This window comes from Echiichthys vipera (assembly GCF_963691815.1).
Source record: "Echiichthys vipera genome assembly, chromosome: 14".
In the NCBI taxonomy this organism is placed as follows: Eukaryota; Metazoa; Chordata; class Actinopteri; order Perciformes; family Trachinidae; genus Echiichthys; species Echiichthys vipera.
This window is the reverse complement of record NC_139839.1, coordinates 5,088,453-5,113,910: the sequence shown is the minus strand read 5'-3', so window position 1 is coordinate 5,113,910 and position 25,458 is coordinate 5,088,453. Positions and strand designations below refer to the sequence as shown.

Genomic DNA, 25,458 nt, shown 5'->3' with positions numbered 1-25,458 from the left:
CCCTCAATAAAAACCCTAATTTATTTAAAATTGAACAAATGTATTTTCAGACTTCACATTCTTCACAATTTAGATTCACATCTAAAAAGAAATAATGGAAAAAATAATGTTTGACTAATATATTTCTGACTCCACGTTCATCTCTGCTCCTCCACAACAACACAAGTGAACGGTTGTTTCTTACACAGACGCTGGTAAAAAGGGCTTCATAGTTTGATATTCAAACGTATCAGCTAATCATGCATAACGTAGTCCCACGCACTGGGAGAAAAGGAAGACGGTGAGAAGAACTACATGCCTGACTCCTCCAAATGGACTGATCCTCATGGTCTCAGCAGATCCATCTGAACTCTGGTTTAAAGATCTTTTATGAAGGGGTAAAAAATCCTGGTTAGGGAGGACTTTTATTGTGAAAAATTAACAGGAAATGAAATGTTTATCCACCATTTTGCAGCAGTCGTAGCAACGTAAGAACAGGAACGTTCTAGACGTAGTGTTTCCGTACATGTTTGTGAATTCATCTTTTTATGAAACTAAGATTATTTAATGTGAAGGGGTGAAAATCCTGGTTTCTGATTGGATGAACCATCTGTCTGTCACCAACACACGGGCCAAACCAACCAATCAGATGAGTGAAGCGTGTGACGTGCTAACAGTGTGGAGGCAAAGCTCAGAAAGGAAACAACATGTGGGTAAAGGAGATTTTCCCTTTGTGTTTAACGTGACTTTACGGATCAAAGGCCCAATTTCAGGAGCCCGGTCCATATTCAACAGAAGGATCCAGAGAACAAAGAGTTAGTGAGCGGCTAACAGAATTAGCGCTACCACTGTCTGGAAATGTGGCTAGATCAGGTTGGATTTACGTGCGTTGGTGTCGAACTTGAACCTGCCTCAAATCCAGCGCTGATCGATTTGGTCTCTGGAGCTCAGAGATCAGGATGTGCTCACGAGGCTGCTTAAGTTATGATCTGCACCCCTGAACCCACACATCTACATTTTAAACTCTGGTTGCGATCATTGTTTGCTAACACGGAGAGTAAAGATTTACGGCTGTACACACAAATCATGGATTGAACCTTTAGACTCACCTGAACTTTTTAACGATTTGAACAAAAACCCTCATTTTTCCTTTGTTTCGTGAAATTAAGACTGTATTTAGATTTAATGGGAACCTTAAATTATTTCTTTTTGAGCATATTTTATTATTATTCCTTCTCTTGTGAACCTTTGAAGATGGATCTCCATCAGATGGCTTTCCCCAGGATGAGGATGCTCATGAAGAACACCATGATGAAGAAGAGCCACATGAAGAAGCGATCCATGACCTTGGCGACCTTCCTCCACTCCCCGATGCGCAGCTGTGCGGCTCGCTGGTCCTGGTAGGAGTTGGCAATATACTCAACGTTCCTGCGCAGTCCCTGGTGCTGGCACACGCACTGGGTTTTCACCAAGATCTCCCTCCTGTTCACCCTGGCTCCGCCTGCCCCTTCACCTCCTACACCTTTCTTTTCCTCGCCACGCTCTCCTCCTCCTCCTCCGCAGGCGCTGTCAGACTCCTCCCACTCCCCTACACGTCCTCCAGCAGCCCCGTCCTCCTCAGAGTGGTCGATGGTCACAAACAGATCCTCTTTCCATTCTGTCTGATTGGTCAAATCCCGCCCCAGCTTCAGAGACACCCCGGCCTCCTCCTCCTCGACCCTCCCCCCCCACACCTGCCCGTTCACATCCCAGTTTGTTCCCTTGGTATTGTTGACGTTGGCTGCCGGCGCTTCAGACTCCTGTGACGGAGGTTGTTTCCCCGACGAAGACCCGCCGAGGCAGTTCTCGCCGACCTCGTAGACAAAACAGATGCGGGCGAGGTAGTTCAGGATGAAGCGCTCGGCCCACTGTGGGACGGGACGGGCCTCTGGGCCGCAGTGGTGAATGTTCATGATGAAGATGGTGAGCGCCGTCGATGCGGTGACCATCGTCATGGTAGCGATATAGTACTTTCCTGTAGAAAGAGGAAATTGTAGATCAGTTAGAGTTCAAAATGAAAGTGTTCAGAAGAAGTCACTTTGACCCAGGCTGATGTTGCTGGTCTTGTTGTTGTTGTTTACTCTCTCCGATGGGCACAAGAGGTGGAAGATGAATGGATGGATGGAGTTGGCTTAGCATTGCACTGAAGCTATTTCTGTACTGTAGTGTATAAGTGAAACATCTCTCATATCGGATGGATGCGACTTAACAATGCTTTCTCAGCTCATGTCATTAGAGGCAGTAAAGAACAGCCACAGTGTCCGGCTGTTAAGACGCTACGTAACACACTTTCAAAATATGATTTCAGGTTCGAGCCTCGTATTTCTCCTCTGTTTGAACAGATCTGAGTTTAAAAAAAACAACATAATTGTCATTTGACCTCCTTCTTATCGATGAGAAAGACGTCTAAGGGCGCACTCCCACTGTTCCTCCGTGCCGTGCCCCAGCACGTGTCACAGCTAAAGTCTGGTTCCTTTGACCAGTGTGAGTGCAACCGTACTGCGTCTAGGAGCGGCACGCTTGCCGTCCACGGCCCGTTTGGGAGAGGTGGGCTTTAGTAAAGCACGTTTGCACGTGTACGAGCACGAGCGTGCGCACGTGTACGAGCACGAGGCCTACGACGGTTCTGAGGTCATTTCCTGTGCGCCTGTTGGGACGTAGAAAAAAGAAGGAGGGACCATGCGCGGACATTTCAAACAATGGCGGTGAAAGGTTCACGTTGGTGTGATGCGGAGGTGGAGTGTTTACTGCAGATTTGGTCGATGAAAAGATTCAAAAACAGTCGACAAGACGCACAAAAACTCAGAGGTCTACGGAAAGATCTGGAAACAAAGCCACGCATCGCCATGACGTCATCAATGCGTGTGACGTGTTACGGCGTGATGACGTATAGGCAGCAAGAAGCATTCTCCGAGGCCCAGGTAGTGTGAGTACAAACGGGCCTGGAGGGGGGGACAAGGACCCTAAAGCACGGGGCACGGGACGCACGCACAGTGGGAGGGCGCCCTAAAAAAACTTCCACCCAAAGCGTAAAAAAGACTGACACCGTTTAGTTTTGAACAAGTGCAGAACTAAATATTTGTTGTAATCAAAGAAACAGAACATACTGTATCTTTGTATCTATTGATCTATTAAGGAAGTACTCAGCCTCAGACATTATTGTGTCTTTCTGTGTTGGAAGTGGAAATGTGTCACTTTCTAAAGCTTTAAATCTGACCAGGTTTATGAAACACTGTGTGAATCTGTATTTTATTGAATAATCAAATATTATATCATGGGAGAGAATATTCAAAAGTATATGAGGCTTTGAAGATTACTCTTTATGTTCTTTGGCAGCCATTTTGGAGTTCTGCAGCTCACAGCACATCAGAGAAAAAATGGGTTTAATGACATGACAGATTGTTTTTCATTGTATTTTTCTTTTAGAGCTTTTCGTAAATAATTGACGCATGGACTAAACACCAATCTAAGCATTTTACTTTGGTTTATTCATTTTAAAATGTTACAAAGAAGAGAGAAACTCACATTGCAGTTCATATGTACAGAAAACAGACATACGTAAAACACTTTAACACAATTAATTACATCAATTTGTGATGTTTTGACACTCCTGAAGACAAATATTGTTGGCACTTCACTAGAATAGATTACATAACATTTCGTCTGGATGTGCAGAGCATGGCTGGATGTCCGGCCCTCGACGAGAGCACCGCCTGCTTAGCTCCGCCCAAGACAATTGTGATTGGTTTAAAGCATGAGTGTCAAACTGATCCAGTAAAGGGCCGTGTGGCTGCAGGTTTTCATTCCACCAATCAAAAACACACCTAGTCCAACAAATCAACTGTGTGAAGGCAGATCAGGTGATGGTAAGTCGAGTCAGGTGTGTTTTTGATTGGTTGGAATGAAAGCCTGCAGCCACACGGCCCTTAACTGGATCAGTTTGACACCCCTGGTTTAAAGAAATACAAACAGGCCAGAGCATTTTTTCCCCCTATCACAGAACGATAAGTCAGAGAAGTCATGCGAGCTATGCAGGACTACCCAACGTAAGATAAGATCAGCCTGCATGCTCCGACTGGTGTGTTGCTGCAGGAACAATATCAAGAAAAACACAAGGAAGCAACAGTTATGTACAGTGTAAAGTGTAGATTAACACTTTGTATGTGACATTAAATAACACCGAATCGTGTTGTATACATTTGTGCATTAAAACCTGAGAGCAAATAGTGTAAAAAAGATACAGAATATTACAAAAGTAGTTTTTACGTTTGGCTGAGATCGAAAAACAGAGCAATCAGGCATTGAATGCATATGAGCGTTCATAGTCTCCACTCCAAGTCACTCCCACATCTTTACCATCACCATAGCAACTGACTGCGATTTTGTCATCTATGGTATTTTTCGTCTTCTTGAGTAAATTTCCATTAAATTAAAGTCGATGTTGTGTAGAGGGCAGATGATGAGAGGGGCAGAGTTTTTACCACCATCGTTATTACAGGGATTGAAGAACGGGTAGAGTTTCTCATGGAAGGAGCAGCCGGTAAAGGAGTAGATGATAGCTGCGGTAACAACGTCATAGAAGGAGACCAGACCCTCCTCGTAATCCACAAACACCCCCACCTTCTCAGGATGTGACCTCAGAGAGAGATGGACACGGGAGTCAGCGAGAGCTTTGTACTCATTTGCTTTCCTTAAAGAGATCGTCCAGTAACCGCTCTGAGGGCTCAGAGTGATTTGGTCCTTCCTGTTGACTGAGTCTCTGACCACTCCCAAATCCCACTTACTCTTCCCTTTAACCTGAACCTCATAGTAGAATCTCCCCGAGGAGAAGCTGTGCTTTCCTAAGACGCTGGCGTAATGAGTAAATCTCTCTGGATTGTCCGGGAGATCCTTGAGTACCTCTCCACAGCTCACTATCTTCCCATCATCAGACAGGACGAGCCAGGGATTCGCTGTAGCAGCATCTAGTGTCACGTCCACGGCATACTGCTGGACCCTCTTCAGCTCAGCCTCAAAGACCTTCTTCATCTCTTTACTGAGCGTCTCCTCCAGCTGATCCACAGCTCTCACCATGGTCCCTTCATACGTTGGAGGACAGATTTTGACCTCTGTCCAGTCCTTGGTGGGTGGAGCAGCATTTAAGGACGGGAAGGTTTTGATGAGGTGGAGGTGGTCTTCAGAGCGTGAGAGCTGCTCCAGCTCAGCACTTCTCTTCATCAGCTCAAAGATTTCCTGTTCCAGCTCTTTGATGAAGCTGTTGGCCTGTTGCTCTATCGGCCTCTGCTTCTCTTCGATTGTGTCAATGAGCTCAGCTAGGCTTTTCTCAACAAACTCCTTCAGAGCGGTGAGGACCCGAACACCCTCTGCTTTCTCTTTGCCAGCAGCTTTATTACTAAGCTCCACTGAGTGTTTGATCTGCTGCACCTTCAGTCGTCTCTTCTGGATCATCTGTTCAATTGCAGCCTCTGTTTTCCCCAGTTCTGCCTTTTTCTCCTCATATTCATTTTTCAGAGGAACAACATCATGTGTCTTGTGGTCCAGAACCATGCAGAGCATGCAGACAAATATCTGATCAGTCTTGCAGAACAGCTCAAGAGGTTTGCTGTGAATCCTACACATTCTGTCTTCCAGGTCCTGCACAGGATTGATCAGCTGATGATTTTTCAGACGTGAAGCTGTCAGGTGAGGCTCCAGGTGAGCCTCACAGTAAGAGGCCAAACACACCAGGCAGGACTTCACGGCCTTCAGTTTGGTCCCAATGCAGATGTCACAAGAAACGTATTCTGATCGGGAACATTGCTGCTCAGAGTCGCTGTTGCTTGCTGCCGGTTGAGCCAGCTGTCTGAACTGAGTAGCCATCTGAGAGATCAAGGTATTGACCCGCAGCTCAGGTCTTATGTAGAAAACCTCTTTACACATAGGACACTGAGAAGGGACTTTGATGTCCCAGTGTTTAGTGATGCAGCTCTTACAGAAGGTGTGTCCGCATGGTGTCACGACTGGATCGGTGAACACATCCAGACAGATGGAGCATATAAACTGATCTTCAGTCATCAGAGCGCCCACAGCAGCAGCCATTTTCTACACACAACCTAACAAAGTGTGAAAAAACAGAACAGGTATTATTTGCTTAGCTAGTTGCTAGTCCTGTAACACTAAGGAAATATATGTCATGTCATTGTACACTTAAATGTTAAATTAAAAAAGTTAAATCTGACCAGTGTCAACAAAGTTAAATGAGTACAACATCTTGCTTGAGTAGTAGTACGAGTTGATGCTACTTCCTGAACTACAGTAAGTGTCGTCAGCTGTACTCACCGGTGTTTTGCCGAGACTCTGCTGTGTTGTTGAGAAAGTCCTGATGAATTCAGTTCAGTTTTATCCTTCAGAGGAAACTGGCACTCATCTCGACTGCAACTCTGCTGCCGCTCTGGCAAACTTTCATCTGTGAAATGTTGAAACTCCGGTCTTTCCAGTGTTGCGTGGCTAAATGTAGCTCTCAGAATGACGTTTCGCTGCATTTCTGGTCTTGGCATAGTGACAAACCTTTGGCACTAAGTGAATTCAAACTGGAGGAAGGTTTGTAGGTGCACCTTTGGGTTGGTGGAGATTTTGCGACCCTTAATTTATACCAGCCCGTAGAATTTCAAGGTCAAACTAAAATATATAAAAACGAAGTTTATGTTTGGGTCAAAAGGCCACAACACTCCCTTAACTCTCATTCAATCAGTCTAAGGTATGTATGTGTGTAAGTGTGTTTAGACTGTAATTGTCAAAAGGTTAAAACGTGGAGGAAATAGAGGGCAGTTTTGAATTTGTTTGCAAAACATACATTTCTAAACCATCGGATGCATCGGCTCCAGAGTCAGAACGTGCTGAACAGAAGCAGTTGGACGAGTTTGACAGGGCTCAGATAAACGGCTCGTCACAAACACAGTGTTCCTGTGATGTTATCACATCCGCTGCCAACTATCTTTGAAGTCAGTGCCTTTAAACACACACACACAGCTTCTGTCCCAGTATTGTCTTTTGTCATTTGCAATCCAGCCATTGATGACAGGAAATGATCTGCTGTGTCAGAGCTGGATTATTCTCAGGAATCTGACCATTTGGAAATAGTACCTGGTCTACTGAACAGTGCCTTTTGTGCCTTTTGTATGTTTTACAAGCACCATGACCACCACCTGCTTGACACTCAATATTTCTCAATAAATTAACAACTCTAAGAAAACGTAACGTAATCCAGGGCTTCCTGAGTCTTCTCACCTATCAGCGGGACGCTCTCGGAGGGCGGCATGCTCTCAGCCACCAGCAGCTGAAACACGGTGAGGGCCAGCAGCACTGTGACGCCCAGAGAGACTTTTTCACCAGAATCAGCCGGCAGGTAGAAGCCCAGTGGAGCCAAGAAGGAGATCATCATGCAGGGGATGAGGAGGTTGAAGATGTAGAAGGAGGCGCGTCTCTTCAGGTGGAGGCTGAAGGTGATGTCCGGGTATGGATCCGAACAGCAACCGTAGAGGATGACGTTCTTCTTGGCCGGCATACCCAGAACCTGAATAGATGAATAATTTTATTTTGTAAAAGATTACATTTAAGAATGATGTCTTGTTCTGAGCACATGAACACGGTTCTCACCCACCTCCCATTCCACATTGGGGACAAAGTCGGCCAGGTCGGCACTGTCCAAGGCATTGAACAAGTCCATCTGGTTACCGTTGTGAGTCCAGGAGCCAAAGGTTAGGTGACACTGCTGCAAATCAAAGGGGAAGAAGGCCACATCCACAGAGCAGGAGCTTTTGGTGATGGCTGGCTGGTCCCACATCACCTTGCCGTCATTACTAATAACCACGTTGGTCTCCATGGAGCTGGAGAACTCGTCATCTGCACTGTGGTGGAGGAAGGCAGAGAGAAGCAACAGGGGAGACGGGATTAAGTAAGACTGGGATGCCTGAAGAGTGACACTCATACATCAGTAATGGGGCAGTTCAGCCAGCAGGAGGCCGCACCGACCTGTTATACAGCACAATGTCAGGTCTCCATACGTAGCTGCTGGGTATGCGGATAGTGTCAAGGCCGTCGTAGTCCTCCTTCTTCCAGGTGAGGTAGGCGTCCATCCACACCTGGCGGATCCACAGATAGGTAGTCAGGATCTGGTTCCTCTCATCCTGGTGAAAGGACACACACACACACACACACACACACACATCAGCACGGGCCTGAACACACAACATGGACATCTGGATCTGTCAGGGTACGGTTACCATGTCGATGATCTGGGAGAGGGTGATCTGCAGGGTGACGTTTATGATGTGGTCGGTGTCCTCCACCGGCCGCAAAGCGTTTGTGTAGTTGGAGAACAAGTCATTCATCAGCTTCTGAGCGTAGCGACCGTGAGCAGCCAAACAAACTAGAACAGAAAGAGAGAGAGAGATGAACTACAGGTCGGGTATCCATTAAATATCCTGATCCAAGCTCTGCTCTCTTAACTTAAAGGATGAACCCTTTAAAGAATGTTAACTATGCAGGAATCATCGCTCACTGTTTGGAAATATTGACTTTTGACCCCAGGAGCAGATGGGATCCATTGTTTAATGTTTTAATCTTATCCTGAAATCTTATTTTCAACAATTTGATAAACCTCTACGCAAGTATTTCCCTATTTGGACTTTCCAGACTTTGATGTAAATCTTTACATTTATGTCAACGTGACTCTCGTGCACATTATTTTGAATGTTAGGAGGTTGTAAGTATGTAAGTCGTTCTTCTCTGCAGCGAGACGCTTTAATCCTGAAACGTCTCATATCTCAAGCTGCACATGTTGCATCTCAGTCCATCCAACAGAAACACACACACTCTGAACACACACACACACACACACACACACACACACGCATACCGTAACACATACACATGGAAATCACATTTCCCAGTTCAATTAACCCGACAGTCTCCAAAGGTTTAACACATTAATCAGAAACGCCTGCAGAACAGCAGCAGACTGATAATTCCTTTAAAGCCTGAAAACAAAGTGAGTGAAGGGCAGAAACTCAAAGGTTGAATGTGTAGAATCTTTATTAAAAGCTAAATTAAAAAGAAATAAATGGTACAGAATGAAAGTATTGTTTTTCATAATAATTATGTATTTTTTTGATACTTAAAAATGTTTTTGATCGGTTTGACAATGACTTTCTGGAGTTCAACGCCATTCAAACGCACGCCCACATGGCTACGCTGCTCCTTGATGCTAACATCACTTTCATCTGCACTTAGCTGCAACGGCTAATGCTAACGGCTAACGCTAACTGTGAGTCAAACTCCTCTAATCCTTGTTTTGATGCTGTGATTTTCTGGAGGGGACGGGTTCAAACAGGCTCAAACAGACTCCGGTCTCCTGGAGCTACTGAGCCGGGTCTGACCAACCTGGCAACCCCACTGCTGGACTTCTTTTTTGTTGTTGAGACGACGATCTTGAGAGACTAGATGGAGCTGTTCTGATCGTTCTACAGATGTAACCTTTAACATGGAGACCAGTGCATTGTTTTCTATGCATAAGCAGCTCAGTTGCCAAACAGATATGATATGAATTGTATTTTGGATCAAACATTAAGTCAACATATTTCCTACAACATTAAAATCTGAACTTCCATGGTTATACTCAAACAAAAGACAAGACCACCCAGAGAGGGGAGAAAACGTGTGATGAAGGTCTGCAGCAAGAATCGAAACCAGGGGCGTTGTGATTATCAGTGTATTATCTGATTATTAGCGCCACTAAGGGCCTCCCACTGTGCCTCCGTCCCCTGCCCCGTGCTTTAGGGTCCTTGTCCCCCCCTCCAGGCCCGTTTGTACTCACACTACCTGGGCCTCGGAGAATGCTTCTTGCTGCCTATACGTCATCACGCCGTAACACGTCACACGCATTGATGACGTCATGGCGATGCGTGGCTTTGTTTCCAGATCTTTCCGTAGACCTCAGAGTTTTTGTGTGTCTTGTCGACTGTTTTTGCATCTTTTCATCGACCAAATCTGCAGTAAACACTCCACCTCCGCATCACACCAACGTGAACCTTTCACCGCCATTGTTTGAAATGTCCGCGCATGGTCCCTCCTTCTTTTTTCTACGTCCCAACAGGCGCACAGGAAATGACCTCAGAACCGCCGTAGGCCTCGTGCTCGTACATGTGCGCACGCTCGAGCTCGTACACGTGCAAACGTGCTTTACAAAAGCCCACCTCTCCCAAACGGGCCGTGGACGGCAAGCGTGCCGCTCCTAGACGTGGTACGGTTGCACTCACACTGGTCAAAGGAACCAGACTTTAGCCGTGAAACGTGCTGGGGCACGGGAGGGACAGACAGTTTGAGGGCACCCTAAGCTTCAAATGAAGTGCATCTGAAACCCTTTTCCCCCCACACCAGCAGCTACAACAGTACTGAGGCTGCGTCTGACAATTGTTGCCACTTTCTAGACAATCCAACAAACCCGTCCTACGTCGTTGCAATACCATGAATGCCTTTTTTTTCATGTCTCATCCCTTTTTGTGACGCCGCTCAGAACAGGAATCAACACTTTTGTCTGTAGAAGTGTTCGGGATGAACTAAGAGCCAGTGTTCATTAAATTCACTGTAGGTATTGTTCATGGTACCCAGAGGAAGAACCTCATAACTTCAGATGGGGCTGAAGTTAGTCGGTCCCTAAACTACTTGAGACGTGTTTAAAGTGGAAGTAAAGCTTCATGAACCTTGTGACACAGAACAGCACCAGTCAAACCCCCTTCACCATCCTAATTAAAGCCTGACAGTCCGACACAAACACACATTAAGAGTCTGTGAGTGTTTGGATTTGGCAAACAGACAAAACGATAAACGGATAAAAGCTGCTGGTGAAGTTCAGCGTCCAGTCAGTGTGGTCGAATCAGAGGAACGCTGGAAACCAACGGACATGATTCTACAATTATGAGATGAAGCTGAATTATATTTATGTACTCAAATGTTCATATCACATAAACGTGCTGTTAGTCTGAGCAGATAACGAATCTGCACCATCAGGCTGACAGCACCGGACCAAGCTGCATCTTCAGTCCTGTAACCATATAAGTAAATAGTGAAAGGCCGTCAGCAGCCGACACTTCAGTTGTGTAAATTGTTTTTAAAAAATCTGGACAGAGACGTCACTATCTGTCTTTACTGTCAGTCGTCTTTAGACATCTGTGGAATGAAGTTAGACGCCAAAGAGACTTCCTGGAAGGTCGCAGGGGAATATTTTGTTCCTGGCCTTCACATGATGAGCTCTCTGCGCTGTGCTCTCTGCGAGGTTCAGTCGCCGCCAGCACAGTAGAGAAAAACAGAGGAAAAGGCATTTAGGGCGCCCTCCCACTGTGCGTCTGTCCCGTGCCCCGTGCTTTAGGGTCCTCCAGGCCCGTTTGTACTCACACTACCTGGGCCTCGGAGAATGCTTCTTGCTGCCTATACGTCATCACGCCGTAACACGTCACACGCATTGATGACGTCATGGCGATGCGTGGCTTTGTTTCCAGATCTTTCCGTAGACCTCGGAGTTTTTGTGCGTCTTGTTGACTGTTTTTGAATCTTTTCATCGACCAAATCTGCAGTAAACACTCCACCTCCGCATCACACCAACGTGAACCTTTCACCGCCATTGTTTGAAATGTCCGCGCATGGTCCCTCCTTCTTTTTTCTACGTCCCAACAGGCGCACAGGAAATGACCTCAGAGCCGCCGTAGGCCTCGCGCTCGTACACGTGCGCACGCTCGTGCTCGTACACGTGCAAACGTGCTTTACAAAAGCGTGCCGCTCCTAGACGTGCCGCGTCGAGTAAAACAATGAGAGTAAAACACAACAGAGCTCAGAGATCAGGATGGACTCACGAGGATAACGAGCTGAAGGGCAAAACAGAGATGTTTTTCTAGGTTATTCAGACGTTATATCAACATTTTAGACTTGGTAATGTGTCTCATATTGTCCCATACAAACAAACTCTTTGTCCCACATTTGGTTCCTCTGCATCTGCGTCTGCATCTGTGTCTGCGTCTGTGTCTGCGGCTGCATCTGTGTCTGCGTCTGTGTCTGCGGCTGCATCTGTGTCTGCTCCTGCATGTGCATCTGAGTCCGCGTCTGAGTCTCCGTCTGCATCTGCGTCTGCACTGATGCTCCTCTGCTGCAGACAAACTCCCCCGTGTGAATAACATTGTAACAAAAGTACAAGTAAAATGACTCTAACTGTTCACTTCATTGTTTTCATTTGAACAGCTCGAGAGGTCAGTCGGTGTTTTAAGACCTGAGAGGGATTTTTATTCTTTCTTAATCCTTTAATTATCGTATGACCCCAACATGACCCCGCAGATTTATCTTGGGCCCCAAACCTGCAGTTTTAAAATTAATAGAATTATAAAAAAAAGAAAAATTCACTTCCCTACGTTTGATTGAGAGAGAAACTCAACAGTGATTCAAACGTCTGCTTCCTGCTGTGAACGCTCAACAACAACGAGGACAGAGATTCATAACTGCAGGAGGAGACATTAAAGAGTCCTGATCACACGCACACACACACACACACACACACACACACACACACACACACACACACACACACACACACACACACACACACACACACACACACACACACACACACACACACACACACACACACACATTTAACAACATGCCTTGGACTAAAAAGGAAGCACACAAGACCACTGTCAGTTCAACGACCTTCAGATAACAGGAAAATAATAAATGACTGAACTCCACCGTGGCTGGAAAGAGGGAGAGTGTTCGCATCCTTTGTACAAAAATGGAAATGTGGAAGTGAAGCTACGACACACGTGAAGAACAGGATCTCTCATCATGAGCTTCTCCCCGGCTCTGTTTGTCTGTTCCAGGCTGATTATACACAAACATGTGTGATGGGTTTGTTCATGTCTTTAGAGGATCATTCTGATATTAGTCCATATTTCTTTTATCAATGACCAGAGGGCTGAACTATGAAGCACGCTGAACATCCGCAGGGTTTCTCTGGATAACCGGGATCGACTAATACAGACTCTCAAGCAGAGTTAAACGCCACCTGGAAGCTGACATTAGAGTTCATTAGTGAAGCCGGGGTTTCCACGTTCTCGTAAAAGGGCGTGTATCGTGTCATTAGACTCACCCTTTGGATCAAGGGCCGCATGTTTCCCTCCAGAGGATCAGATCATTACAACCATTGTAAAGACGTGCTGGCTACAAAAAAATAGCAGATTGTCCATAAGCCTGTGAATGTTCTCATTTGTCCAGGTCATCGTTATCCTCAACGCAATTTAAGTCGTACATGAGCTGTGAAACATCTTCCTGACAAATAACTAAGTCCAGTTGCTTTTGACTGGAATAACTTTGAGGATACAGCAGATTGTGTACATCTGTAAGTGCAAAGATTCTGCATATTATATAAAAATAACTTTTGTTTCCCATTAATCCCAACTGAGTGATGACGGTTTAAAAATGCAAAAACGTCCAACCTGCTTTATTTTATATCTCAGGGAATTCAAAGGTGTAAAACACCACACGGGCCGTAATTCCATAACCTTTAGTGATTATGTTTTCCATGTGACATAAGAATTGGATTTAATAAACTACACATTGATGCACATTGCATGGGAGATGAATCTTTAACTATATGGTCAAATCCGTGCTGTTATACAGATCTGAAACCTGGAGGAGCACGACCGACACCACCGATAACCTGCAGACTTTGATCAGCAGCTGCCTGAGACGTGTCGTCAGAAGCTTCTGACCAAACCGTAGAAATAACATCGACCTGAGGGAACGCGCCCAACAGGAACCAATGGAGGCACAGCTACTGAGGAGGAAATGGAGCTGGATCGGTCGCACATTAAGAAAAGATCAAAAGTCCATAAGCAAACAGGCGCTCACATGGACCCCACGAGGCAAAGGAAGCAGAGGAAGACCCAAAAACACCTGGAGAAGAAGCTAAAGAACGAGGGGTGACGTTGAAACAGCTGGAAAGAACGGCCTGAGACAGACGAGGGTGGAAAAGATTCATCAACAGCCTTTTCCCAAAGTAAGTAAGTATTGGATTTACTGAAAAAAATGACTAAAAAAACACCACAAAAAGATGCATAAAAGACTACAAATAGATGCAAAACAATTACAAAGACAAACAAAAATACTAAAATGTGACTAAGAATGAGCATAAAAAGACTAAAGTGTCTTGTTTCTATGTAGACAGAGTGGGGGGGGGCAGTTGATCTGTGCCCAGGGGCCCATTGTCTCATGATCCGTCCATGACAATGACACACACACACACACACACACACACACACACACACACACACACACACACACACACACACACACACAGTACATGTTAGTAGATGCATTCACTGTGGTTTGAGTGTGAACGTTAGAGTCCATAAAGAAGAATGTAAAATATTCTTGTACTAATAAAAATGTTCCTGCAGCTCAAACAGAAACGTCTTATTTTTCAGTTCCATGTTGAAAGGAACATTACGTAGATTTATAACGTGTTAATGACACAACACAACATTCTTCCTGTCTCTGTGTCCAACACCTTCATCCCAGGCAAGAGCTCCTAACAACCACGGCCAGACTCCATTTAATCTGACGTTGTTTATCCCGACCGGTGACAAATGAACGTGAAACCCAACACTAAGTGTCTCAGTGAGGTGTTGGGAATGGCTTCAATGGTCCTGGTCACAGATTGGGCCCCTGAGATGTGGATCTCTATGAACACCATTCTTACAAAGATGTTCCCTTATTTGGTGTTTGGTGATCGGGGCAGCGAGCACGGCTGCTCCAGAATCTTCCACAGGTGTTTAACATCTACTAAAGAACCCCTTGAATCTCTTGAAGGCGCGCTACGACCATATAAAGGTCCCCCGTAAGCTCCTCAATGAGCACTTGAACCTCCAAAACACCCACTAGACCACTAGAACCTCTTAAAGTACCTTATCAGTGACCCTTAGAACCTCGTAAAGGGCCTTCCTGGTGCTGTCTACATCTCCCATAAGTGTTCAACATGCTAAAGAAGAGAAGAGAAGCTACACTTCCATCGACCTCCAGCAGGCAGCAGAACCCCAAGAATATCTTTAAGACCCACTAAAACCATCTACTGGACCCCTACAACTGTCCCAATACCTACAAGAACCCCCTAAAGGACCAGTCATCTGTAGGACTTTTATAACCTTTCTAGTGACCCCCTAGGACCCCCACAGTGATGACTTGAACCTCCCAAACATCTGCAAGAACCACAAAAGAGACCTCTAGAACTTTCTCAATGACAACTTTCTCCCAAACTAGAACCACCTAAAGGACCACTAGAACCTCCTCAACGACTACATAACCACCTTAAGAACCCCCCAGAACTGAACCCCTCAATGATGACTCCCACTAGAACTAGAAAAGAGACCTTTGGAATTGTCTTAAGGACTTTTAGAACCCCCCCCCCAATGGCTACAAGAACCAACTAAAGGACCCCCAGAACATAACCTCCATACTGACAACTTGAATCTCCCAAGCACCTACTAGAACCACATAAGAGACCTCTAGAACTTCCTCGATGACAACTAGAACCAGCTAAAGGACCTCTAGAACCTCCTCAACTGCTACAAGAACCACCTTAAGAACCCCCCAGAACACAACGTCCTCAATGATGACTTGAACCTCCCAAACACCTACTAGAACGTCCTAAAGGACCTTTAGAACATTGTCAATGACTTTTAGAACCTCCTCAAGAACCCCCTAAATGACCTGTCATCTGTAGGACTTATATAAACTTTCTAGTGATCCCTTGAACCCCCACAATGATGACTTGAACCTCCCAAACACCTACTAGAACCACATAAGAGACCTTTAGAACCTCCTCAATGGCTCCAAGAACCAACTATAGGACCCCAGATGGACAGCACCACTGCCACGCTAAAGGGACCAAACACAGAGTAAAGAATCGCTTGCTTTAGCCGACACAGATCCGCTCAGTGACGCCCGATCAGCCCCTCTGTTAAAGACGATGCCTTTGTGTTGTTTCCTGTCAGACGGGATCCTCAGGACCCTGAAGTCTTTGTGTAAATCAACCTGCGGCTCCGCCTCCTATTGTCTCCGCTCAGTGTCCAAATGTCTTAATGGTCCGACGAGCACACGAGTCAGCACTTTGTGTGGCCGCATCCCCCCCGCACCCCCCCCCCCTCCCCGAGGAGCTAAAGTGTGAGCGCTAACAACGTGAGAGCACGCCAGCTGGCACGCACACACACACACACACGCACATAATGCAGCACATATTCATTATCATCATCAAGAGCATCGTCATCTTCATCTGTTTCACCAACGCCGCCGTCGCCATGGTAACGAGCGGGTCACATATGCACAGATGGCCAGAATCGTGTGCGTTACGGCTAAGTGCAAAAGAGCAGATGATGGCATGTTAAGTCAATAGGACCTGAGTGTGTGTGTGTGTGTGTGTGTGTGTGTGTGTGTGTGTGTGTGTGTGTGTGTGTGTGTGTTCAGTAGATCAGTAACGCTGCTGTCTTCGTGCGTCCGTTACAGTCAAGTCTGTTTTGAAATTGTTGGCAGGACGTTGGACCGGGACGCTGGTTTGATTCCGGTTGCCGTCCACGCTGTGTGTTGGCTGCGGTGGTGTTTTTTTAAAAATAGAAGGAGGAAACACTGCTCTGATGACTTATCGTAGTTTCACTCTGCGCCAAGGGAAAGAAACGTAAAGACAACTTTCCTCAACAACTTCAAACAACTATTAACAGAGATATCCAGGAGAGATGCTAACAGCCGGACGTGGCTAACAGTGGTTAGCTCGGGGAAGCACGGTGAAGGCATTCAAAGGTCTTTTTTAACCACTAATGCTGCTGAAAATAACAGCAAACCTCTGCAGCAGCAGGAGAAGAGTCTCTACGCAAAAAAAGTCATAAATTAAGATAAAAAAACGAATAATTAAATAACTCTGAATCAGAAATCTCGTCACCGTCTCCATTCTGACCGATCCGCCATTTTTGTTTACTTTCACGATTCTTTGTAAAACCTTTAAAATGTTCTTTATTGACTGCTCAGTGTTCATGAAATGTTAAATATGAAAATAATATAATTTTACAAATAATTTTGTTGTATCAAATCAGCCGATCAGTCCGACTTTATTTGTATTTTCACACATTTGAAACTTAAAAAACGACAGAAATGGAAAAACAAAATGTTGAGACGCGCTTCAGTAACCTCACATTTAATCTATTTAAGGGTTAAAATGGTTAATTTTGCCTTTTCGACATCATTTGAAGTCGTTCTTCAGCCTCTGCGTACAGAAATCTCACGCTTCAGCTCTTTTTTTGTCGTGTTCTTAGGCTCCAACACTCGCATGAAAGACAAACACTCAAGTAGAAATGAGAATATAAGACATAAAACAGAGCAGAGCAAACAATAAAGGAGTGAAATCAGATATAATATGAAACTGACGTGTGTGTGAGCAGCAGCAGGATCTTCACAGTGAAGGCGTGTGTGTGTGTGTGTGTGTGTGTGTGTGTGTTTGGATTATCTGCGGTTTGACCTCTGAAGGTCACGCGCCCTCTTATCTGGGTGGACGTGTGATTGACAGCTGTAATCCTCACAACCATCACTGCTCATCACTGCCTCCTTCACTCTCATCATCCTTACATCAGCGAGCGTCAACACACCGTCCTAAACGTGTGTTAAAGTGTCCTCTAGGAGCATAAACGTGTGCTAAAGTGTCCTCTAGGAGCATAAACGTGTGCTAAAGTGTCCTCTAGGATCATAAACGTGTGTTAAAGTGTCCTCTAGGAGCATAAACGTGTGTTAAAGTGTCCTCTAGGAGCCTAAACGTGTGCTAAAGTGTCCTCTAGGAGCATAAACGTGTGCTAAAGTGTCCTCTAGGAGCATAAACGTGTGCTAAAGTGTCCTCTAGGAGCATAAACGTGTGCTAAAGTGCCCTCTAGGAGCCTAAACGTGTGCTAAAGTGTCCTCTAGGAGCATAAACGTGTGCTAAAGTGTCCTCTAGGAGCATAAACGTGTGTTAAAGTGTCCTCTAGGAGCATAAACGTGTGTTAAAGTGTCCTCTAGGAGCATAAATGTGTGTTAAAGTGTCCTCTAGGAGCATAAACGTGTGTTAAAGTGTCCTCTAGGAGCATAAACGTTTGCTAAAGTGTCCTCTAGGAGCATAAATGTGTGTTAAAGTGCCCTCTAGGAGCCTAAACGTGTGCTAAAGTGTCCTCTAGGAGCATAAACGTGTGCTAAAGTGTCCTCTAGGAGCATAAACGTGTGTTAAAGTGTCCTCTAGGAGCATAAACGTGTGTTAAAGTGTCCTCTAGGAGCATAAACATGTTTTAAAGTGTCCTCTAGGAGCATAAATGTGTGCTAAAGTGTCCTCTAGGAGAATAAACGTGTGCTAAAGTGTCCTATAGGAGCATAAACGTGTGTTAAAGTGCCCTCTAGGAGAATAAACGTGTGCTAAAGTGTCCTCTAGGAGCATAAACGTGTGTTAAAGTGTCCTCTAGGAGTATAAACGTGTGTTAAAGTGTCCTCTAGGAGCATAAACGTGTGCTAAAGTGTCCTCTAGGAGCATAAACGTGTGTTAAAGTGCCCTATAGGAGCATAAACGTGTGCTAAAGTGTCCTCTAGGAGCATAAACGTGTGTTAAAGTGTCCTCTAGGAGCATAAATGTGTGTTAAAGTGTCCTCTAGGAGCATAAACGTTTGCTAAAGTGTCCTCTAGGAGCATAAATGTGTGTTAAAGTGCCCTCTAGGAGCCTAAACGTGTGCTAAAGTGTCCTCTAGGAGCATAAACGTGTGTTAAAGTGTCCTCTAGGAGCATAAACGTGTGCTAAAGTGTCCTCTAGGAGCATAAATGTGTGTTAAAGTGTCCTCTAGGAGTCTAAACGTGTGCTAAAGTGTCCTCTAGGAGCATAAACGTGTGCTAAAGTGTCCTCTAGGAGCATAAATGTGTGTTAAAGTGTCCTCTAGGAGTCTAAACGTGTGTTAAAGTGTAGGAGCCTAAACGTGTGTTAAAGTGTCCTCTAGGAGCATAAACATGTTTTAAAGTGTCCTCTAGGAGCATAAATGTGTGCTAAAGTGTCCTCTAGGAGAATAAACGTGTGCTAAAGTGTCCTATAGGAGCATAAACGTGTGTTAAAGTGCCCTCTAGGAGAATAAACGTGTGCTAAAGTGTCCTCTAGGAGCATAAACGTGTGTTTAAGTGTCCTCTAGGAGTATAAACGTGTGTTAAAGTGTCCTCTAGGAGCATAAACGTGTGCTAAAGTGTCCTCTAGGAGCATAAACGTGTGTTAAAGTGCCCTATAGGAGCATAAACGTGTGCTAAAGTGTCCTCTAGGAGCATAAACGTGTGTTAAAGTGTCCTCTAGGAGCATGAATGTGTGTTAAAGTGTCCTCTAGGAGCATAAACGTGTGTTAAAGTGTCCTCTAGGAGCATAAACGTTTGCTAAAGTGTCCTCTAGGAGCATAAATGTGTGTTAAAGTGCCCTCTAGGAGCCTAAACGTGTGCTAAAGTGTCCTCTAGGAGCATAAACGTGTGCTAAAGTGTCCTCTAGGAGCATAAACGTGTGTTAAAGTGTCCTCTAGGAGCATAAACGTGTGTTAAAGTGTCCTCTAGGAGCATAAACGTGTGCTAAAGTGTCCTCTAGGAGCATAAATGTGTGTTAAAGTGTCCTCTAGGAGTCTAAACGTGTGCTAAAGTGTCCTCTAGGAGCATAAACGTGTGTTAAAGTGTCCTCTAGGAGCATAAACGTGTGTTAAAGTGTCCTCTAGGAGTCTAAACGTGTGCTAAAGTGTCCTCTAGGAGCATAAACGTGTGTTAAAGTGTCACTCATTCATCCCGTCACAGTAAAAGCTGTTGGTCACTCATTCATCCCGTCACAATAAAAGCGGTCCGTCACTCATTCGTCCCGTCACAATAAAAGCTGTTGGTCACTCATTCGTCCCGCCACAATAAAAGCTGTTGGTCACTCGTTCATCTCGTCACAATAAAAGCAGTCCGTCACTCATTCGTCCCGTCACAATAAAAGCTGTTGGTCACTCATTCATCCCGTCACAATAAAAGCGGTCCGTCACTCATTCGTCCCGTCACAATAAAAGCTGTTGGTCACTCATTCGTCCCGCCACAATAAAAGCTGTTGGTCACTCATTCATCCCGTCACAATAAAAGCGGTCCATCACTCATTCATCTTGTCACAATAAAAGCGTTCCGTCACTCATTCGTCCCGTCACAATAAAAGCACCACAGTTTGTAAACCTGCTGCTCTTTTTTCACTCAGACACAAAGAAACTCACTCGCTCACGTCACAGATGAAAAAAAACTCCCTCGGACGCCGTGAACGGGCGCCGTTGAAGGACAATAACGGACAAAAAACTGTTTAAAATGTTTTGTTTTATTGTTTTTTTATTTAATTTGATTTTGAATTCATCATTTGAGTCGTTTTACTTTGAAAAATTAATAAATTTGAGACGTTTTACACATTTTTCATCATTTATGAACAAAATTTAAACAAGACAAAGAGAAATAAAGACACTAATGGACTTAAGTGACTGTAAAACACACGATGGAGAACACTAATTATTGGTTGAGTACATATAAATATTAATATTATTATTATTATTAAGTTGCAGATATCGGCTGTCAGTCATTCTCCTCAGTCTCTCGTCTCTAAAAAAAAACCTTGTTTCTAAAGTAAAATCCTCTCGTGAAGATTAAAAGTGCAAATGTTCATGAATAGACCTTATAACCTCTTCACTCTCATATTATAAATATATAAATATTATTATATATAATAAAAATAAGTATTTTTTACCTTTAAAACAGAAGTGAAGCAGAAAATGTTCTCACCTGGAGAAAAGAGGAGCAGGAGGAACAGGAAGGATCCGCTGCAGCGACGCTTCATCACCACAACACTTTATTATATTATTATTATTATTATTATTATATTATTATAATATTATTATGTTATTATATTATAAATAATGATCAATGCTGCGATCACAGAGGAGCCGACATGTGACCAACGAGCTGAGAGGATGAGACACACTGAGAGAGAGAGAGAGAGCTCAGTGTGTGTGTGTGTGTGTGTGTGTGTGTGTGTGTGTGTGTGTGTGTGTGCTGTGGTGCAGTGGTCGCTGGTGTATGAGGGGTCGTTAGTGCCACACACCGGCTCAAGTTTGCTCCAGTTTCATTCAAATTAAAGCTGCAGTGATTAAAACGATCGTTCTGCGTCTGTTCTACGGTGAAGGCATTCAAAGGTCTTTTTTAACCACTAAAGCTGCTGAAAATAACAGCAAACCTCTGCAGCAGCATGAGAAGAGTCCCTACACACACACACACACACACACACATGAGAAGAGTCCCTACACACACAACAAAGCGTCATCAGCGTAGTTAGTGAAGCCAGAGTTTATTAAAGAGTGTTTTAAAGACTTACCTACTGGCCCCTGTACCAGCTCCTCTCATAGTAAAGTCCATTACAGTGGAAGGAGCCCATTGGTGCTTTGTTTGTTTACTCAGGTCGTTAAATATTAAAGGTGCGACCTCTTGTCTGATTATTTTGTAACAGGAACCAGAAGCTGCGTGGACCTCGAACACATCAGGTGACGACTTCAACTCCCCCACACGTCAACACACAGTCCAGCAACAATGGGGACTCAATGCTAGCTCCTGTCCTGATGCTAAATGAAGCTAACACTAGCTTCTGTCCTGATGCTAAATTAAACTAACGCTGGCTCATGTCCTGATGCTAAGTTTAGCTAACACTAGCTCATGTCCTGATGCTAAATGAAGCTAACGCTAGCATACATCCTGATGCTAAATGAAGCTAACACTAGCTCATGTCCTGATGCTCAATGAAGCTAACACTAGCTCATGCCCTGATGCTAAATGAAGCTAACACTAGCTCATGTCCTGATGCTAAATGAAGCTAACGCTAGCATACATCCTGATGCTGAATGAAGCTAACACTAGCTCATGTCCTGATGCTCAATGAAGCTAACACTAGCTCATGTCCTGATGCTAAATGAAGCTAACACTAGCTCATGTCCTGATGCTAAATGAAGCTAATGCTAGCATACATCCTGATGCTAAATGAAGCTAACACTAGCTCATGTCCTGATGCTAAATGAAGCTAACGCTAGCATACATCCTGATGCTAAATGAAGCTAACACTAGCTTCTGTCCTGATGCTAAATGAAGCTAACACTAGCTTCTGTCCTGATGCTAAATGAAGCCAAAACTAGCTTGTGTCCTGATGCTAAATGAAGCCAACACTAGCTTCTGTCCTGATGCTAAATGAAGCCAAAACTAGCTTGTGTCCTGATGCTAAATGGAGCTAACACTAGCTCATGTCCTGATGCTTAATGAAGCCAACACTAGCTCATGTCCTGATGCTAAATGAAGCTAACACTAGCTCATGTCCTGATGCTAAATGAAGCTAACACTAGCTCATGTCCTGATGCTAAATGAAGCTAACACTAGCGCCTGTCCTGATGCTAAATGAAGCTAACACTAGCGCCTGTCCTGATGCTAAATGAAGCCAACACTAGCTCATGTCCTGATGCTAAATGAAGCTAACACTAGCTCATGTCCTGATGCTAAATGAAGCTAACACTAGCTCATGTCCTGATGCTAAATGAAGCTAACACTAGCTCATGTCAGGTGTTCAGTCGTTAGTAGTGTCAGATGCTGAAATGACGTCTGTGTGAACGTGACAGGAACACAACAATAGTCTGGTTTTTCTCTGTTTTGGTCTTTTACCTTCATTAAACTACAAAAGTCAACCGGGTGTTTAAAATCTACTCATCACAAGAACATCTGTCACACTGTTCCTTTACGGTTCCATCATCACCACAGTTCACCGCGGACTACGTCCTGATGCAGAGAACCGCGCAATATTTACTCCAGTCATGTTGTTATTATAATAATCTGTGCTCCGTCCTCTGATGTTGATGTCTGATGATTGTTGTCTCTGTAAATCATAAATAAAGTCATAGAGTTTGGTCTTTACCTAGTTTTACCTAGTGTCCTGAGATAACTTGAATTGAAATTGAATTGAATTGATGCCGTTACTGTGATGGAAACAGCTGCCACTCAAAGATCCGTGGATAAACAATAAACAGAGTGTGAAAAGTGAATTTCAGACGCTGAGAGCAGATTAACGGATTAGCAGGAAGTAAATTGGCCGTCAGACGCAGAGGAGACGAAGTCAAAGAGTCAGAACTCCTCCTCTTTTCTTTATAATGGAATTCATTTCCACGACGTGTGTGTGTGTGTGTGTGTGTGTGTGTGAGATCTCAGAGATAACAAGAAGACAAAGAAGAGAGTCACACGTTATTTCAGAAACCACAGAAGTTTAGTTTGTTCTTGTTTCACAGTTGTGTCACAAACATGTGAGAAGATTTCCTGTTTAAGAAAAGAGATTTGAGCTGAAGTTCGTCTTTAAAAGTAGAATAAAGCAACGTATCGCAACTCAACGTAACGCAACTCAACGTAACGCAACTCAACGTAAGGCAACTCAACGTAACGCGACTCAACGTAACGCGACTCAACGTAACGCGACTCAACGTAACGCGACTCAACGTAACGCGACTCAACGTAACGCAACTCAACGTAACGCAACTCAACGTAACGCAACTCATCGCAAAGTAGCGCAACATTTTTCAACATAATGTATCGCTTCGCAATGTATCACAACTCAACGTAGCGCAACTCAACGTAGCGCAACTCAACGTAGCGCAACTCAACGTAGCGCACCATATTGCATCGCAACATAACGTACCGCTTCGCAACATATCGCAATGTATCGCAACATATTGCATCGCAAGATTTTGCAACATTTCGCAACGTATCGTTTCGCAACGAGACGCAGCGCAGCGTAAAGTGTCCCAGCGTAACGTGACCCAGCGTAAAGTGAGGCAGTGTAAAGTGACCCAGCGTCACGTAACGACACATCGGCAGGCGTAAAGTCTTGAGCTGTGTGGAGAATAAAAACTGAATGTTTCATTTATTAATTTAATGGAATTGAACCCGCACCACGCTGTCACTGACTCGTCTTCCCAACAGAAACCGTTTTATTTTAAAATCACAGAAACGTCTGAGCTCCACTCAGTAAACCCTCCCAGCGTCGCTCTCCCCGAGCACCTTTCTCTCTCTCTCTCTTTCTGCTCAAACAGCTTCTTCTTCTTAAAGGCGTCTGAAGGTTAATTGAGCCGGGACGCTGCTGTCAGACCATTCTTTAAATAACAGTAAGAGCCTCTCCGGCGGGCCGGGGGCCAGAGCCCGACTACAGCGGCCAACAGGACCAGATACGGAGCCAGACTCTGACCACACACTGTTTCATAACGCGGAGACAGGAGGACGGCTCTGAACACCAGAGTCAAGCAGGGAAACACGTCATCAGGGCAGGACGGCGTGGTTCCACGTTCTACACAGGTGTGGATACGACCTGGTACTCTTAATACCAATACTAAGGGCGCCCTCCCACTGTGCCTCCGTCCCGTGCCCCAGCACGTCTCACGGCTAAAGTCTGGTTCCTTTGACCAGTGTGAGTGCAACCGTACCGCGTCTAGGAGCGGCACGCTTGCCGTCCACGGCCCGTTTGGGAGAGGTGGGCTTTAGTAAAGCACGTTTGCACGTGTACGAGCACGAGCGTGCGCACGTGTACGAGCACGAGGCCTACGGCGGTTCTGAGCTCATTTCCTGTGCGCCTGTTGGGACGTAGAAAAAAGAAGGAGGGACCATGCGCGGACATTTCAAACAATGGCGGTGAAAGGTTCACGTTGGTGTGATGCGGAGGTGGAGTGTTTACTGCAGATTTGGTCGATGAAAAGATTCAAAAACAGTCGACAAGACGCACAAAAACTCCGAGGTCTACGGAAAGATCTGGAAACAAAGCCACGCATCGCCATGACGTCATCAATGCGTGTGACGTGTTACGGCGTGATGACGTATAGGCAGCAAGAAGCATTCTCCGAGGCCCAGGTAGTGTGAGTACAAACGGGCCTGGAGGGGGGGACAAGGACCCTAAAGCACGGGGCACGGGACGGAGGCACAGTGGGAGTGTGGCCCCCAGATGGTCAGGAAGCAGAACTGCCCCTGCGGTTGTTGTTGCTGGGGTAATCAGGATAATGCAACTCAGTTTATTGTTGACGCGGCGCCCGTGCAGCTGGCCGACATTGAAACGACCTTTAATGAACGCAGCCAAATGAATCCACGGCTCCTTCATCACTGAGTCACCAGAGAGCAGGAAACAACATCTGCATCTTCTCTGGTTTCTATATTTTCTAATAACTCTTTAAAGAGGATGTTTGTTTCCTTTGAGCAGCTGAAGAGTCACAGAGGCAGCCGGGGAACGAGCCACACTGAGTTTAATACACAGCAACAACATTAATGACA

General features: G+C 45.0%; 2 protein-coding genes across 2 annotated transcripts; both read right to left on the bottom strand.

Annotated features, from left to right (window-relative positions):
- Window positions 1-1,244: 1,244 nt before the first annotated feature.
- LOC310956289 (neuronal acetylcholine receptor subunit alpha-10-like) lies at window positions 1,245-12,692 on the bottom strand (the record flags this gene model as incomplete). The annotated part of the gene is made up of 6 exons (XM_083926472.1): window positions 1,245-1,993; window positions 7,285-7,570; window positions 7,658-7,904; window positions 8,029-8,183; window positions 8,280-8,425; window positions 12,647-12,692. The coding sequence occupies 6 exons, from the start codon at window positions 12,690-12,692 to the stop codon at window positions 1,245-1,247; spliced, it is 1,629 nt and encodes a 542-aa protein (XP_083782598.1).
- LOC310956804 (E3 ubiquitin-protein ligase TRIM21-like) lies at window positions 4,408-6,437 on the bottom strand (the record flags this gene model as incomplete). The annotated part of the gene is made up of 2 exons (XM_083927177.1): window positions 6,337-6,437; window positions 4,408-6,110 (listed from the first exon to the last, which is right to left on the bottom strand). The coding sequence occupies exon 2, from the start codon at window positions 6,094-6,096 to the stop codon at window positions 4,408-4,410; it is 1,689 nt and encodes a 562-aa protein (XP_083783303.1). The 5' UTR covers window positions 6,097-6,110; window positions 6,337-6,437.
- Window positions 12,693-25,458: the final 12,766 nt, after the last annotated feature.